The sequence below is a fragment of the Myotis nattereri genome (assembly GCF_964212035.1).
Source record: "Myotis nattereri genome assembly, chromosome: 9".
NCBI classification, from domain to species: Eukaryota; Metazoa; Chordata; class Mammalia; order Chiroptera; family Vespertilionidae; genus Myotis; species Myotis nattereri.
The window spans coordinates 9,522,988-9,540,302 of NC_138084.1; the positions used below are offsets into that span (position 1 = coordinate 9,522,988).

The following is a 17,315-nucleotide window of genomic DNA, read 5'->3' on the forward strand; positions in this document are numbered from 1 at the left end:
TCATGCTTCATGGTGTCATTTTTTAATGGGAAAAAAAATGTGAGTAGTTAAAAATAAATTTTATTTGATTTTTAGATGTGATAAATGTTGGAATGATACTAAATACTTATTGCCTACTTGTGAAGGTATCCATTGGTAGGGTATGTATGGGAACCATTTATATGATTTATCATAAATAAAAAACAGATGAGGTGTCAGATTTAATATCATGTCTGATTCAAATGTTAGAAATCTATAGATATTTTTCCAATACAACTTTTCTATTTATTAAAAAGTACTTTGCTTTGGAGTGATGTTCTTTGCACTTGAATATTGATCCTATTTCTGGTTCAGTTTTGATAGGAATTATCATCAATTGGACTTTATATCACTTAGTGCTTTTTTCTATCAAGTTTTAAAGAATATTAGTCATCATTTTACTTTGTGATTCTTAGTTAGCAATTCATAAGCAAATAATTAGGCATTTTTAGAAGACGCAAAAAATAACCTAATAATAATCTTAACTCATCTTTTTGACGTAGTAAGGACAAACGAGCAGTCCAAAGAAGTAAAACTATTTAGTATGTGACAAAGAACTAAAAAAAAAGTGTTCTTGGGTTTCTTAGTATTTTTTCACAGCTTGCAGTTCTTTAAACATTCTTACTGAGTTTTAAATACCCATTTCTTATATATATTTTGCCTTATCAAAGCATTGTTCTGTTTCTTCTCCATCAGTAATTAGTAAATTAGAAAGTGTCCTTACTCCTGGGACTTAAGCCCTATTCTTTTAGGAATAGTGCACATTACTGATCAGCATAAAAATTAGAATCTCTCAGAAATGTCAGCTTCATTTTAGGAGTTATGCTTTTACTTATAATTACTATGTTAGTGAACATCCTGCAGCCTGTCATTCAGTTATTCATTAAATTACATCTGAAATGAACCTTACTTATAGTAATTGAAAGGGAATAATAGAAAATGTTAAAGGAATGACATTTTCTTCTATTACTGAACTTACAAAATATTGTCATTTGAAGGTTTTCTAGGGACTTTTTAAAAATAAGTAAATAAGAAACTTTTTAAATAAATTAATGCTACTGAAATGTTTAAAATATATTTAGCTCAAGCTTTATCTTCAATCTTACACTTTTAATTGGCATTGTCTGTGGAAATGTGTTCGGTTAGTTGAGACACCACCATGTTTCTGATGTACTTATAAAAAATTCATGCGGTTTTATTTCTCAGGCTTGTAAATAGATATGTAGAAAAAGGTGGGAACTACACTTAACATTAACCAGAGTTGTTAATCAATTCTATCTATACAGTGGGATGTTCTTTTTTTCTAGATTAAGCTTACTGAAAATATTTTTCATTGAATTAATTTTAGTAAAGTAAATAGGACCTATTGGGGGAATTAATCTCTTATGAGTTCTTAGAATTCCCTAAGCCATTATATAGAACTCTGAGAAAGACAAACAGTTGCGATATATAACACAGTTTTTTGTTTGGGATTTGTACTGATTGAATCAGAAGGAAGATGGTCATAAATATGTCTCATATATAAAGGCTGTCAGAAAAAAGGGAGATTCTAGATTTTCCCTTTATTTCAGGAAATTAGTAACTGGGAGGGGAAAAGTGGTAAAGGAAGGTATTAGTGGGGGAAGGAAAAAAAGGAAGGTCATGAGTGGGAAGAGGAGGCAGGCTGTCTTGGAAACAGATGTTAGCTCAAATTAACTGATCTTTCTAACTGGCACAGAAACATCCAACAAAGGAATAAGCTTATTCATGAGGTCGTGAGCCTTTCCATCTCTGCAGTTACTTTCTTTTTAAAATATAGGTTGAAGAAGGATCTAAAAATATACGGCTAGGTTCACTAATTGGTTTGCTAGTTGAAGAAGGAGAAGATTGGAAACATGTTGAAATTCCCAAAGATGTAGGTCCTCCAGCAGCCGCTTCACAGCCCTCAGCGCCTCGCCCCACCCCAGGGCCGCCGACTCCTGTGCTTCTCAAAAAGGAGCAGTCACCAGGGACATTGCAGTGAGTATGTTTATTGGAATGAACCACGTGAAAAGTAGAAGCTTTCTCCTTGTGAATGTTTACTCTTTTTAAAATAATATTTTGAAATAGTAACTAATTAAATTTGTGTGAAAATGTGTTGATAGTAATAGAAACAAGATTAGAGCAGATTAACTTACTTACTTATTTTAGCTTTATGTTTTTATTTTTTTTAATTATCAGAAAAACTTGACTTTAGGGTGTATTTGAATCAAATATGCGTATTAATTGATCCCACTAATCTTCATGTTTTCTCCTTAGGCTCCGTTTAAGTCCAGCTGCCCGTAATATTCTGGCAAAACACAAACTGGATGCTAGCCAGGGCACAGCCACTGGCCCTCGGGGGATCTTCACCAAAGAGTATGTGTGTGCTTTTCGTAATAACCAATTTCATTACTTATCATGATCATTATTTTCTCAAAGTATTTAAAGAAGAGCTTATTCAAGCTATGATTTAAAAGAAAGTACACTGTTTCTTTGTGTTTTTAATTGCTTTTGTCTGAATAAAATTGTATGCTATGCAAGGGTTGTTTTCTGAATAATTGCAGCATTACTGAAGAACAGTTCTAATTTGGTAACTAAGTGAGATCCTTGGAAATGGTGATAAATGCAGAAAATTAGAGTTCAGGAGAGTGAAACTGTGTTGTTTCACGTTTGTATGAAATAAACATGCAATCACATTTAAATTTCTAAAACATGGAAATATACTTTTAAAAACAATTTTATTCTTATCCGTTTGGATTTTATTCACTTTTGTATGTATCAAAGTAATTTCCAGATACAGTTGTGTCTCTGTTTAGATTTTCTTTTCTATTTTGTCTGTTTTTTTAATACTACACTCTTAATTCTTCCAAATGAATTTTAAACAATTCGTCTAGCCCCCTGGCAGGGTTTGGCAGGGGAACCTTGGTGTTTGTATTGGGATTGTGTCACATTTTAAATTAACTTAGAAAGAACTGGCATCTTTATGATGTTGAGTCTTCCAAGAACACTGATATGTCTTTCCATTTGTTTAAATTTTGTCTTTCCCTCATCTATTGAAATTTATTCTAGTGGGGAAGACAAAGATTAGTCAAATAGGCATATAAACCTAATAATATAAGGCTGCTGTAGTTATATGTGCCACATTTCTATTGGCAGTAACAGTAAAATTTTTAAATTGAGTTAATGTTTTAAAGCAATATGCTTATTTAAAAAATCAAAGGCTTGACATATTTAGTAATTTCACTATATCCTTTTAAAAAACAAAGATACCTTTATTTTACACAGTAATACAATGGCAAGTTTATTACTAGTCTATTTTTTATCCTAAATGATGTCGGTTAGGTTTATTACATTAGGTTGTGCTGATAGCCTAGTGAGCAAAATTAACGGTGTGATTTTCTGCCATAAACAAGGTAATTAACACTAAACAGTGATTTAGTAAATATCCTAATGAAAATCATAGGCACAATACACTTCATAATTTCTAAGTGTGAAAATTATTTCACAAGTATAAAGAATGAGGGTGTGGTTTAATTTATGAATTGCTCATATTCCAAATGATAGCCCCTCTCCCCCCGGGAGAGAAAAGACTAATTTCCTTTTTTAAAATAACTATCTATAGCCAGTATGTTAATAAATTTCTAATTCTTTGGTTTTTGAAACTGTACAATTATTGTACTGATTGGACAAATAATATGAATCAGCAGACAAGACTCATTTGTCTAGATCAAATAATTCCTTTTGCATTATGTATTTCTGACATGTATATATTTCTGTATCTTCCCTCCACATCTCCCTTCCATTTTTCTAAAGGTTTTATTATAGTTCTTATTGCTCATCATGGTTATCTAATCCCCTCTTATCTCCAGGGATGCTGTCAAGCTTGTCCAGTTGAAACAGACGGGCAAGATCATGGAATCCAGACCGACCCCAGCCCCTCCTGTAACTCCCACTGCACCTTTGCCCGCACAGGCCCCAGCCCCGCCATCTTATCCCCGGCCCATGGTCCCACCAATTTCAACTCCTGGACAGCCTAACGTAGCGGTAATGTCATCTAAGGAGATTTTTATTTTTCAGATTTAAGTGGGAAAGAAAATAAGCACCATTACTGTATGTTTACAAGTACTTTTTGCAATCTATTTTAATAGCAGCTAAAAGCGATAAAGACAAAACTCTTCAAGTGCTTTGTTTTGCAGAGTTCCTACCACAAACCAAATTTATTTGTACAGTTCTGACTTCCAAAAGGAACACCAGAATTATGATTCCATTCAAATTTACTACAAGTTCCACAACTTCAGTACCATGTACACTCTCTGTAATCCCGAAACTTTGCATGTCTTGTTTAGCTAATAATTAGTGGCTGACATTTGCTCCCTTTTGTGGACATGGTTTAATTTTTGACTAAGGAAGTTGGTAGGCTCACTATGACAAACACACAGACTAATCACGTTTTCTTCTGAGGTATATTCAGTGTAACAGTCTTTTTGTTTTCAATTTGCTCCATTTTGCGTCTCTCTTCCTTTCCTAGGTTTCATATCATTTCCTCCCATCAGAAGAAATGCAGAATAATCAGGCTTATTTAAAATTGAATGGGCACTTTAAATATTAACAGGCGGACAGAGAGACAAACCTTTGCTACGTTTTCTAATGGAGAGATATATTTAATATAATATTTTAGAAGAATTGAAAATAGTACAAGTTTCATAGGAAACAGATTTTTTTTACTGTACATTAATGACATGACTACATATACAAAAATTTTATGTGTAATCAAATCTTAATTTCTTTAAAACCTAAGTTATTCAGATTAGAAAGATAAACCTCACTTTCAAATTCTTACAGTCTATAGAGAGCATTTACAGTAGGTCCTCAGGTTACGTCAGAGATCCGTTCCTACCATGCAACATAACACGACTTTCGCCATAAGTCGGAACCCACCTACATAAGCACCTACGTCACTCACGTGGAAAACATACACAGCAGTAATGAAGTGAAACAGTAAAAAAAATTTTGAAGAAAGATAACAATTCTGGATCTTTACTTGTGGTAAATAAATAATAAAAAACATAAAGCACATATGTACATACGTCCAAATGACGGAACTTTTTTTTTATATATAAATAAATGGGAGATGGCGACGTAACCAAGAAACGGCGTACATCAAGTCCGACGTAACCCGAGAACTGTCTATTCTGTTTGATCAAGTACTTTGTTAACCTAAAATGTTTAATTCTAGGTTGCGTTGGTGGTATAGTGGTGAGCATAGCTGCCTTCTAAAATGTTTAATTCTGTAAGAGAGCATTTATCAAAAAGGAAATCAGCTGTACTTTCTGCTTCTGTATTATCCTGAAGTGATTGTAACTCAATCCCAGGATGATGTAAAGGACAAGGAAGGAATTAGATGTAATTTAAGTCCCATGCTTTTGTTAGAAGTTCAAGGAACAGAATGGAAAGGCTACAATAAAGTTACAGGAAGATTTTATTGCTCATTCATACTCCACATTTTGAATTTCTAGGATATAAGGTATTCATGTGATTTTAAAAAAAATAACAAGCTGAAATACAAATAATTTGATAGATTATCCAGTATATTGGCTTATCTTTTTCTACTTTATGCCATTTTTTAAATATGTTTTTATTGATTTCAGAGAGGAAGGGAGAGGAAGAGAGAGATAGAAACATCAATGATGAGAGAGAATCATTGATTGGCTGCCTCCTGCACTCCCCCTTCTGGAGATCAAGTCTATAACCCAGGCATGTGCCCTTGGCTGGAATTGAATCTGGGACCCTTTAGTCTGCAGGCTTATGTGCTATCTACTGAGCCAAACCAGCTAGGGCTACTTTATGCCGTTTTTATAAATAAAAATTGCTTTTAGTTTTGTTGATTTATTGGCTGCTTTGAGTATTATTAACACATTAAGTGCCAAGCCTGTTTTGTCTTCCTTTCCGTTTTGCCCGCAATATCCGATTTCACCGATATGCTGGCGGCACCAGTGACTGACCGGTCTGGATGGAAAGTATAGTGTCAGTCACTGGTGACTGATATAGTGCTTAATGTGTTAAGAAACTAGAAGCCCAGTGCATAAAATTCATGCATGGGTATGGTACCTAGGCCTGGCCGGCAATCAGGGCTGATCAGGGCCTTCTGGCTGCCAGCTGGGGCTGGGGCCTTTCTTCATTCCACACCGCCCCCCTGGTGGTCAGCACATGTCATAGCGAACAATCAAACTCCCAAAAGGACACTTTGCATATTAGCCTTTTATAGATATAGATGATGTTTATAACAATAATTGCTTATAGGTGGTACCTCTGGGGTGTGTGTGTGTGTGTGTGTGTGTGTATACATGTGCATGCACACACACATCCATGAGGAATTTTTCATGATTTGTTAGATATTTTAAAATCACCTCAAACATAGTAACATAAGTCTCATTCATAACTGAAACTTGAATTTTTCCACTTTCTTCTATACTCATATACTACAAAGTTTTTTTCTACAGTTTTACACTCCTCAGGTTTCTTACATTTTTCTTATACTAAGACTTCTTCTTTTTTTTTTTTTAATCTTAGAGAAAGCAAGAGAGGGAGAAAGACTTCGATGTGAGAGAAACATTGATGGATTGCCTCCTGTACACACCTTGACCAGGCATTAAGCCTGCCACCTTTCGGTATACAGGAAGACATTCTAACCAACTGAGCCACACTGGCTAGGGCACTAAGAATTTTTAGTAGTACTTTTTCTGTGTTAATCTTTAATTATTACTATAAGTAACTGAGACCTGATTTCTGTTATGAAATTTATTTTTCCCCTTTCATTTTACATGGTTTAAAGGACAAATTTCTATTCTTGTGCAGGGCACATTCACTGAAATCCCAGCTAGCAATATTCGAAGAGTTATTGCCAAAAGGCTAACTGAATCTAAAAGTACTGTACCTCATGCATATGCTACTGCTGATTGTGACGTTGGAGCTGTTTTAAAAGTTAGACAAAAACTGGTCAAAGGTTAGTAAAGTTGAATTTACTTAATGCAATATGCATGTTAACTATCATAAAATCCTTTATAAAATCCACATTGTGTAGCTTTTTATTTCAATTTCATCATCTTGGAATATATTAGTGCTAAACAATTGGTTTATTTCTTATAAAAAAATAAATTGATTCCAGCCCTGACCGGTTTGGCTTAGTGGATGGAGCATCGGCCTGCGGACTGAAGGGTCTCAGGTTCAATTCCGGTCAAGGGCATGTACCTTGGTTGCAGGCACATCCCCAGTGGGGGGTGTGCAGGAGGCAGCTGGTCGATGTTTCTCTCTCATCGATGTTTCTAACTCTCTATCCCTCTCCCTTCCTCTTTGTAAAAAATCAATAAAATATATTTTAAAAAAATTTAAAAATAAATAAATAATAAATTGAATCCATAGTATTGCGTATATCATACTTTTTGATATGATCCTCAAATAAAGCTATCCTTAGCATTTTAGAAAATATAAAATTTAAAACTGGTTTTAGATTATAAATGTCTTATGTATTAGTTTTCTTGATACAAGTTTTAATTCTTTAATTTCTCCTTCAAAGTGCATTTTAGGTTATTAAATTTATAATGTTTCTCCCAAAAATCAATTAAAGCTCAGGTTGCTGAGACATAAGAATTTTTAGCATAAACTAATGTATCATTTATTTCCAATTTGTATGGTTCTTATTTCTTTTTTTAAAAAAATATATTTTATTGATTTTTTTACAGAGAGGAAGGGAGAAGGATAGAGAGTTAGAAACATCGATCAGCTGCCTCCTGCACACTCCCTACTGGGGTTGTGCCCGTAACCAAGATACATGCCCTTGACCAGAATCGAACCTGGGACCCTTGAGTCTGCAGGCTGACGCTCTATCCACTGAGCCAAACCAGTTAGGGCGAATCTTATTTCATTTTCTTGCCTTATTGCGCTGTTGAGGACCTCTGTCACATGACGAATATAAGTAGTAAAAGCAGACATTCTCACCTCATTCTTGATCTTGGGAGAAAGTATTGAGTCTTTAATATTAGCTGTAGGTTTTTATAGATTTCCTTTTTCAGACTGAAATTCACATTTGGATGGATGTTGAATTTTGTCAAATGCTTTTTGTGTATCTTTTGAGATAACCTTTCCTTTTCCTGCCTATTAATATGGTGAATTTTATTGATTTCCAAATGTTGAATCGACCTTGTTTATATGAGTGATTACTTGTAATGAGTGAATAAAACTCATTTAATCATTAATTTTTTCATACTTGCTTGATTCCATTTTCTAAAATTTTGCTAAGAATCTTTACACTTATGTACATAAGGAAATTCTGACCTGTAAGCATTGGAAATCCATTTTTATTTCTATTCCTAAAGGGATTTTAAAGAAACAGAAAAGTTGTATGTTTCTGAAAATCTGAATTAGAAGAGCTGTGAATTAAATGAGCAGCTGACAGTTACCATGACAGTTTGGCAGTATTTATGTTTATGGTAATTCATCTGCTCTCTTTCTGAAAGCTTCAGCATGCCTTTGGAATGAGATCTTGTTCACACAAAATTCCATGATACTATAATAACAGGATTTGTGATTCCTGCCACATATCATTGACTAGATCTTGATCTTCTAGAAGCTCTTGCAATAAAGAATCAAGTGTAGTTTACATTTTCCAACACTTCCATACCCACTGGGAAAAGCAAGAGTATAAATCAAGTGCTTTAGTTATAGCAGCTCTGTGGAGAGGGAGAGGACCTCAGCTTTATCTTAAAATCATCATGTGGAAGGAAATTAATTCAAATGTACTCACCATAAAACTGGACAGAAAACTTCATTTTACTTATTACACTAGGACGTACACCAACATTGTCTCATCTTTGGTATTTGCTGTATCCTGTTTTGTTAAGTTAAAAAGCAGATCTTACCTAATGCAGTGGTCCAAAATTTTTGTTGTATACCCCATTAGTGAAAAAATTTTGAATATCCCCGAGATATATATTTATTTTATAAAGTGACTGTGTATCACAGTTCTAATACAGTCAGTATATTTTAAAGCATATGCAGAAAAAGGACATTTGAAAATGATGAGGAAAAAATGAATCATTCTGTTTATATACTAGTACATCTTAGACCAGCCGCGGGCAAACTACGGCCCGCGGGCCGGATCCGGCCCGTTTGAAATGAATACAACTAAAAAAAAAAAGACCGTACCCTTTTATGTAATGATGTTTACTTTGAATTTATATTAGTTCACACAAACACTCCATCCATGCTTTTGTTCCGGCCCTCCGGTCCAGTTTAAGAACCCATTGTGGCCCTCGAGTCAAAAAGTTTGCCCACCCCTGTCTTAGACCATTTGTATCTTCAGAGACATAGGAGTTGCTTTTCTTTCTGCAAGTTCTTGTGTATCATATCTGAGCAATTTAAAAGAATTATAATCAAGGCCCAGAAATAAACTTTTTATGGTTAATACTCGTTGTTCAGGACCTCATATAATACAAGTTTTTCTTATCAGAGAATCTTATTGAATAAGCAAACAAATAAAACCTGTCATGTTTTTTACCATTGCTTGTCAGTGTAGTAATTTACAAGTTTGAAATCCTAATGGTCAATGTTTAAGTTTATTATGAATGTTAATTTTAGTTTGCTTGTTTTTCTTTCAGATGACATTAAAGTGTCAGTAAATGATTTTATCATCAAGGCAGCAGCTGTTACCCTTAAAGTAAGTAGCAAATCCCAATAATTTTGACTTCTAAAGTAATGTCACATCTTTGGATTTTTATAGATAAACAAGGAGAAATTTCATGCCATAAACTAAATAAGGATGTTAGGAGATAGAGCAAATTAAGATTATATACAGTAACTAGTAGCCCATCGCGCAATATTGCACGCAGTAGGCTGCCCACTGCTTCCGCAGGAGCCGACTGGCTCACTCAACTCGTGCATGAATCGCGCACGCCTCCCCCGTGTTGCTTATCCCGCGGCCCGCCTGAGCCCTGTCTCCCGTTGCCCGACCTACTGACCGACACCCCCCACTTCTTCTAATGCCACTTCTTCAAAATAGACTCACCCAGGCCAAAAACCGACTTCTGCGCATGGGCCACAAAGTTTCAATCGCACTGTACGTACGCGCCTGCGCGTGGTATTTTGTGGAAGAGCCACATTCAAGGGGCCAAAGAGCCGCATGTGGCTCACGAGCTGCCGTTTGCTGACTACTGGCCTAGAGTCACTTAAGTTTGCTTATAATTATGTTAATGTCCTCAGTACCTGGGGGTTTTCTGAACTCTGCCTCGCTTTTGTATACTTACAATCACTCCCTTTTTATTTTATTATGTATTCCTTCACATCCTCAGGTTTATTTTGATAAGAGATATTTTCTTAGAAAACTTGAATCTGTAATTCATTATGATTATCTTTTATTAAGATTATTTAGGTTTATAAATTTTTCTTCAGGTACAACTTACGTCCCATAGGTTTTTGTTTACGATAGCTTCCTAACTAAATTTATTTGCCAAGTGGGGGGTGGTTTTATCTCTTTTATTTTACCATTATCTCTCAAATATTTTAAATCTTCTAAGAGGTTGGGACTTCCTTGTTTATTTTGACTTAGTGGCATTGTTGAATGAGTGGGCAGAGCCTCAAAAGATGGAGAAGTGAAGAGTGAGGAAATGGAAATGAGCTCAGCAAGGCAGGGCAGGGCCTGAGGGACTTGGGAAATTCATCTTAAGGGAATGGTCAGAAGTAAGATTAGGTAGGTAGGAGGAATTGTGTTGTGGATGGCTATGTTTACATTACAGAAGAGAGGTATGGATCTTATTCTGTAGAAAGCAAAGAATTGTTGAGAAGAGATATTTATTTTTTTTAAATATATTTTATTGACTTTTTACAGAAAGGAAGGGAGAGAGATAGTCAGAAACATCGATGAGAGAGAAACATCGATCAGCCGCCTCCTGCACATCCCCTACTGGGGATGTGCCCGCAACCCAGGTACATGCCCTTGACCGGAATCGAACCTGGGACCTTTCAGTCCGCAGGCCAACGCTCTATCCACTGAGCCAAACCGGCTTCGGCGAGATATTTGTTTTTTATGTCTATTTTTCAGCATCATTTTCTGCTGTGATACTTGACAACATATCAATTTACATTGTTTCCAAGTATTTAACCATTTCATCTGGTTTTTCAGCCTCAGTGTATTGTATGCATATTAAAAATAGACGTGCTCACATGTAGGACATATATGTTTATGAAGCTAGAAAATCTCTCTTAAATAAGGAAGTCATTTATGAATGGCCTGCTGGTACCTCCCAGGGCTGTGCTAGAAAATCAGGCTTTCTTCATGCCTCAGGAGTGAGTGGGTAAATGTCACCACTCCTCTTCCCTGTCTACCTTCTCAAGGTCATGTTGGTCAAATGTTGGGGCAGGAAGTACAACAAACATTAAATACTTTATAGCAATCATGTTGTTAACGTAAAAAAACAAAAAAACAAAAAACGATTGAAACCTGTAAAGAATTTTTGTGAGTTTATTTGAGCCAAACTGTCGACATATGCCGGGAAGCAGAACCTCAAGGAATTGAGATAATGCTCCAGAGAATGGCGGGTTACATCTGTATTTATACTTTGCAATCAAAGGAAAGAAACGTAGGTGGGTTACATGAAATCCATTGGTGATAGACTAGAGAGGCGGGAGAAAGCAAAGGCTGGGGGGGTGGGGGGGGGGACACTCCTGGGATTGGATAAAAAGTAAAATGATGGCCACATACTTAGGTGGGTACAAGAATGACTAGCATAATGAAGGAATTTGAGGTGTCTGTCCTGGTGCCCAGCACATTAGGTTGTGCCCCAAGGGGTCCGGAAAAAGGGAAGTTACAAGTTACCTAGACATTTCAAAGGGTATGTTATCATAGATGCAAAAAGACAGGCTCAATTAAGGTAAATGTTGACTTGACCTTGTTAGTGAAAATAGCAGCCAAGGAGGTGACTATCTACCATAGCTGCTTTTAGTTAAAGTTTGATTTCAGACCATCCTTTGTGGTTACTTTAGGTCTCTGAGTCTGCAAGACTGCTATGCAGGCCTCCCCTGAGTCTGTCAGGTTAGCATGTGGCCCCTTCCGTCCACAAGGTTTAACAAAGGGAGCCTTTTTTAACCATGATATAAAGGGATGAAAATGTGTACAGCATCAGAATTTCCTCAAGCTTGCTTCAGAAAAGATGGTATGCTTAATTGTTCATCCCAGATATAAAAGGTATTTAACACAGAGATCCAAACCATTTCTTAAACCAAATTTTTATTTCCTTCTGTCTAGCTATATTCACTTTCCAGTGAGCATAATAATTTAGTTATTTTTCTACTCAACTTGGTCTGAAGCTGCTTCTTTAGTAACATGTATTTTTGTTTCTTATTTCTAGCAAATGCCAAGTGTCAATGTAAGCTGGGATGGAGAGGGCCCAAAGCAACTGCCTTTTATTGATATTTCAGTGGCTGTGGCAACAGATAGAGGTTTAATTACACCAATCATAAAAGATGCTGCAGCCAAGGGCATACAGGAAATTGCTGACTCTGTGAAGGTAGGCCTTAAATACTGTGCTTTCAAAATACTGGAATTTACTTCCTGATAAAGCGTTGACATGATCTGGTCACTCGATGATTGATATGCATATATCTATATGCAATTACTTGTATTTGTATATGCAGTTGTGTTTGTGTGTATATTTCCAAGTGATTGTCATTTGTGTATATGGAGTTTAAGTTTTTATCCAGATATGATCCATTTATTTATTTTTTTATTATTATTTTTAATCCTCACCTGAAGATATGTTTTTATTGATTTCCGGGAGAGAGGGAGGGAAGGAGGGTGGGGAGAGAGAGAGAGACAGACAGACATCGATATGAGAGAAACATCGATTGGTTGCCTCCCTTATGTGCCCCAACTGGGGATTGAACCTGCAAGCTAGGTATGTGCCTTGGTAGGAAATTTAACCCACAGCCTTTTGGTGTACGGGATAACGCTCCAACCAATGGAGCCACCTGGCCAGGGCGCAGATAAGACCCATTTTAAGAACATTTAACATTCAAAATTTCAAAAATAACATGCAGATAAAGTAGGATCAGGTGTATTCAAGTTATAGATGAATGATTACTTCCCGAAGTCTAGAATTCAACTTTAAAGATGATAGTTTAGATAGTTAAAGCTGAAGCTGTATTTCTAAAAAAGTGGTACTACATAGGCCTCACTATTAACATCATATTATTAAAAGTTCATTCATTTTCTTTTTAGAATTGAGACCACTAAAAGTGCTTAGTGTTCGAAAAACAAAAGTACTTCATTTTCCCTGTGTTTTCTTATAGAAGCAGTTCTGTAGCTCTAATGTAGAAGAATCTGATTTCACCAAAAATATTCCATTGAATAAGCAGAAACACAGGCAGTAGGTCAGCTTTGACAACCTCAATAATTTCTTTGTTTTTGATCAGAGATATTATAGTGTCAGCATTGACAATTTCAGATTCTTTTAGATAAGTGATCCTTTTTTTCATTTACCAAGGAAATGTTTGCTGGCCATCTTGTATTATATTGTTTCAGCTGTCTGCTTAGAGTTGTTACCAGCTTTGATTTTAAGTTCATATTTTCAGACTACCAGGAAAATCCAGTGAGAATTCTTTAGGAATTTTTAGAACCATCAATCCTCCTCAGATTCTATTTTTATTTTAGGTTCTTAGAGTTCACTGATAGGAATATCCTGCTGATGTCTTTAGAGTGTACAGAGATTTTTTAGAAGTGTATTATGCATGCTTGCAGCCTAGTTTTTCAAATGAATATGCTTTTTATTTGTGTTAGTGCAATAACTCATCAGGACATGTGGAAATCATCTGCCTTTAAAGCAGTGCCTCTCAAGTCCGCATGACATGTGTCTGTGCAAGTCATGTGAACCGTTGTATCGCTTCAGGCAGCAAAAGCACATCTGCAGATCGCTCTCTCTGCTTCTGATACTCCACGGGCTGCACAAGTCAAGTCTCTCTCTTCAGTTTTCATTTTGGTTTCAAATGGCTTCATAAGTAACTGTATCCAAATAAAATAAATCTGTAGTTGTTTCCATTGCATTAAGTCACAGTAATACATTGAGATTATTTTTAGATTTTTAAAGAATGTTTTATTTTTCAAAGTGGAAATCATTTATGGTTTCAAATCAAACAGTTATTAATGGTGATTGTATTTGTACTTATGTTAGCTGTATAATACAGAACATTAAGTAAGCCCAGGATTTATTTTATCAACCCTTCTCATAAAGTAAATTCATTATTAATTTTTTATTATATATATTAATAATGACTGAGCCTCTGTGTCCGTGCTTTGGAAACACTGAAAAATAAAACTTAAACAGAAGTGCAGCTAACTGCAAGTGCAAGTAGAGGAAAATTTAAAGGACTTTTCTTAAACTCACTCTCAGCGTGTCATCTAAGTTTTTAGAACTCAGTATTATCAAGAGTGATATAAAATTACTATATCCTTATATGCTTTGTGGGGTGTCAGTTAGACTAGCTCATCCAGGAAATGCTTCAGCTGTAGGATGAAGAACCAGTAATGTCCACTTTCTGGGGCTTAGTAATTCCACTTCTGAGAATTTATATGAAATCATTCAAAAGAAATCAGTGAACCAAATGATGACACTGGGGAAATGACTAAGTAAATTCTGGCAGATGCAGTGTTTAGAATGTTAAACAGACATTTGAAAATCATTTATAAAGACTTGGCAACAAGAAAGATGCTTCTAATATGGGAAAGTGAAATATAAAGTTCGGGGTTTTTTTTTTAACAACTGTCTGAAATTACATATGTGTTATGGATAAAAAAGAGGAAAAAGTGAAAGATGAAAACTGGTATGTTGGTTCCAGGTTTGTTGTCATTGCATAGTTTATTTAAAATATTAGATTAACAAGAATGTCTTCTCCGAATATCTTATAAGAAAAAAGTTTTATAGACAAGATGGAAAACACCGAAATACTTGGTATAGTAGAGGTGCACAATTTTTCAAGGAAACGGCTTTTTCTAGAGTTTTGATTTACATCTTTAACTTCTTTAGACTGTATCCTATCTTGTTCATTTTAAAATTTACTTTAGAGAAAAGTACATGTACATCTTATAAAGTGAAAGCAAAGCATCTCAGAGATAAGACTGTACCCTGTGTGCATATATTTCAAGTGACAAGTACCCTGAATTGTGCATAATACAGTGTTGTTTGACATGGTCTGCATTTTTCTCAGGCTCTATCAAAGAAAGCAAGAGATGGGAAATTGTTACCTGAAGAATACCAAGGAGGATCTTTCAGGTAAAATTTAAACTCTTAGTTATAAGTAGCATCAAACAGCTGTCACCTGTTTTATTTTTTTTCTGAAACTTTTTAAAAATTTAAGCTAAATATCACATACTCTATTTAGATAACAGATTGTGTGAAAATATTCTTCAGACAAATTTTTGTGTCAAAGCTAGTAGAAACCCTTTAGGGTTAGCTAGTTAACTCATTCAGGTGTTCATAGAGTGACATCTGGAGTTTGTTTTTGATATCTAAATATATATATAAATACAATAGATTTATTTACCTCAGCAATTTTAATATATTTTTATTGATATCAGAGAGGAAGGGAGAAGGAGATAGAGATAGAAATATCAATGATGAGAGAGAATCATTGATTGACTGCCTCCTGCACAACCCACACCGGGGATCAAGCCTGCAACCCAAGCATGTGCCCCGACGGGGAATCGAACCATGACCTCCTGGTTCATGGGTCAATGCTCAACCACTGAGCCACATTGAGCAGGCTCCTTGATATTTTTGATATTATTGTATATGGTGTTCTTAAATTTTATTTTCCAATTACAGCAACTTGTTTATAAATAAAATGTGAATTTTTATATTGACCTTTTTATCTAGTGACTTAGCTAAATTCACTTACTAATCTGACTAGTTTATCTGTAGAGTTTTAGATTTTCTATGTATACAATCAGTTTACCTGTGAATGACAGTTTTAAAGTGAAAATGTGTGCTTGGGGAAAGTCTTCTTTGATTGGCGACATGCCACCTTCAGAGCTTTTTGTTTTCTCTAGTATTTCCAACTTGGGGATGTTTGGCATCGATGAGTTTACTGCAGTGATCAACCCTCCTCAGGCCTGCATCTTGGCTGTGGGGAGATTCCGATCTGTGCTGAAGCTCACTCAGGATGAAGAGGGGAATGACAAACTGCAGCAACAGCAGTTCATCAGGGTCACCATGTCAAGTGACGGCCGAGTAGTCGATGACGAGCTAGCCACCAGGTTTCTTGAAAGTTTTAAAGCAAACCTGGAGAACCCTATCCGACTTGCCTAGTTCTCCAAGATAGAACTGTTACCCAGGAACATGTACTATACGGAAAAAATTAGGTATTTAAGTATGAGGTGGATGAAGTGTTTATTTATTTAAGGTAGAAGTTTCACAAGAGTTCAGTGTGGGCTTAATATTGTAGAAATAAATAACAAACTGTAACTAATAAAAGAAAGAGAACATTTAGCTAGATCCATTTTTAACCTTGGTGCTGTACAAAGGGGGTGTTAAACTAACTGTAAATTACACTTGGCTCTTTAGAGCATATTCAAGAAATTGTTACAATTATATTTAATTGTATTGACATTGGATGTGTTCAAAGAAACACACATTAAGTTAGCAGTGGAACCTCACTTTGACAAGCACTGCTCTAGATATACTTGAACAATTAATATGTACAGACGTTCATTCTGGACAGTAGTAAGTAAATACAGATCACATTGTATTAGGGGTGGTGGCAACATTATTGAATTTTTATGTATATAAAGCCATATGTTTTAGAGTGCTTTCTACCAGTCTTGTTTTTTACTCCTGTGACACTGTGAACTTAAAAGGAACGTTTAAAAAATCAAAAATAAAGAAAGAAAGACTCCAAAAAATCTGTTTGTTTCAATGGTAAACTATAGTTTAGATATCTAAACCTCAGAAATAATAACTGCTCACCTTCATACTAAATTGGAATACGTATATTAAAATAAATTATGCTGTTTTCTAACCAAACATTTTAAATTAGTGTTGATTTGAACACAAAATGTTTCTTAGTGCATTTTGATCAGTTTTGTATTGTGCAATAGGATGTGAGAAAATGTAGAAGTGTCCATTGTATTCTACATGTTGGACATACAAGTTTAGTGAAACCTTGAAGTGCATTGGTAATTTCCCTGGAACAGCTCAGAGGGACACTACAGGAAAAAAGGAAGCATTTAAAACTAATGCATAAGGAAAATAATGGAT

The 17,315-nt window shown here is 35.3% G+C and overlaps 1 protein-coding gene across 1 annotated transcript in view; it reads left to right on the top strand.

Annotated features, from left to right (window-relative positions):
- Window positions 1–17,078, top strand: part of PDHX (pyruvate dehydrogenase complex component X) — a 42,484-nt gene extending 25,406 nt beyond the window's left edge. The window contains exons 4-11 of the mRNA XM_081100434.1: window positions 1,817–2,016; window positions 2,296–2,394; window positions 3,888–4,062; window positions 6,874–7,021; window positions 9,672–9,730; window positions 12,417–12,575; window positions 15,268–15,332; window positions 16,109–17,078. Coding sequence (XP_080956560.1) covers window positions 1,817–2,016; window positions 2,296–2,394; window positions 3,888–4,062; window positions 6,874–7,021; window positions 9,672–9,730; window positions 12,417–12,575; window positions 15,268–15,332; window positions 16,109–16,367 — 1,164 coding nt within the window. The 3' untranslated portion in view covers window positions 16,368–17,078. The remainder of the gene's footprint in view (window positions 1–1,816; window positions 2,017–2,295; window positions 2,395–3,887; window positions 4,063–6,873; window positions 7,022–9,671; window positions 9,731–12,416; window positions 12,576–15,267; window positions 15,333–16,108) is intronic.
- Window positions 17,079–17,315: the final 237 nt, after the last annotated feature.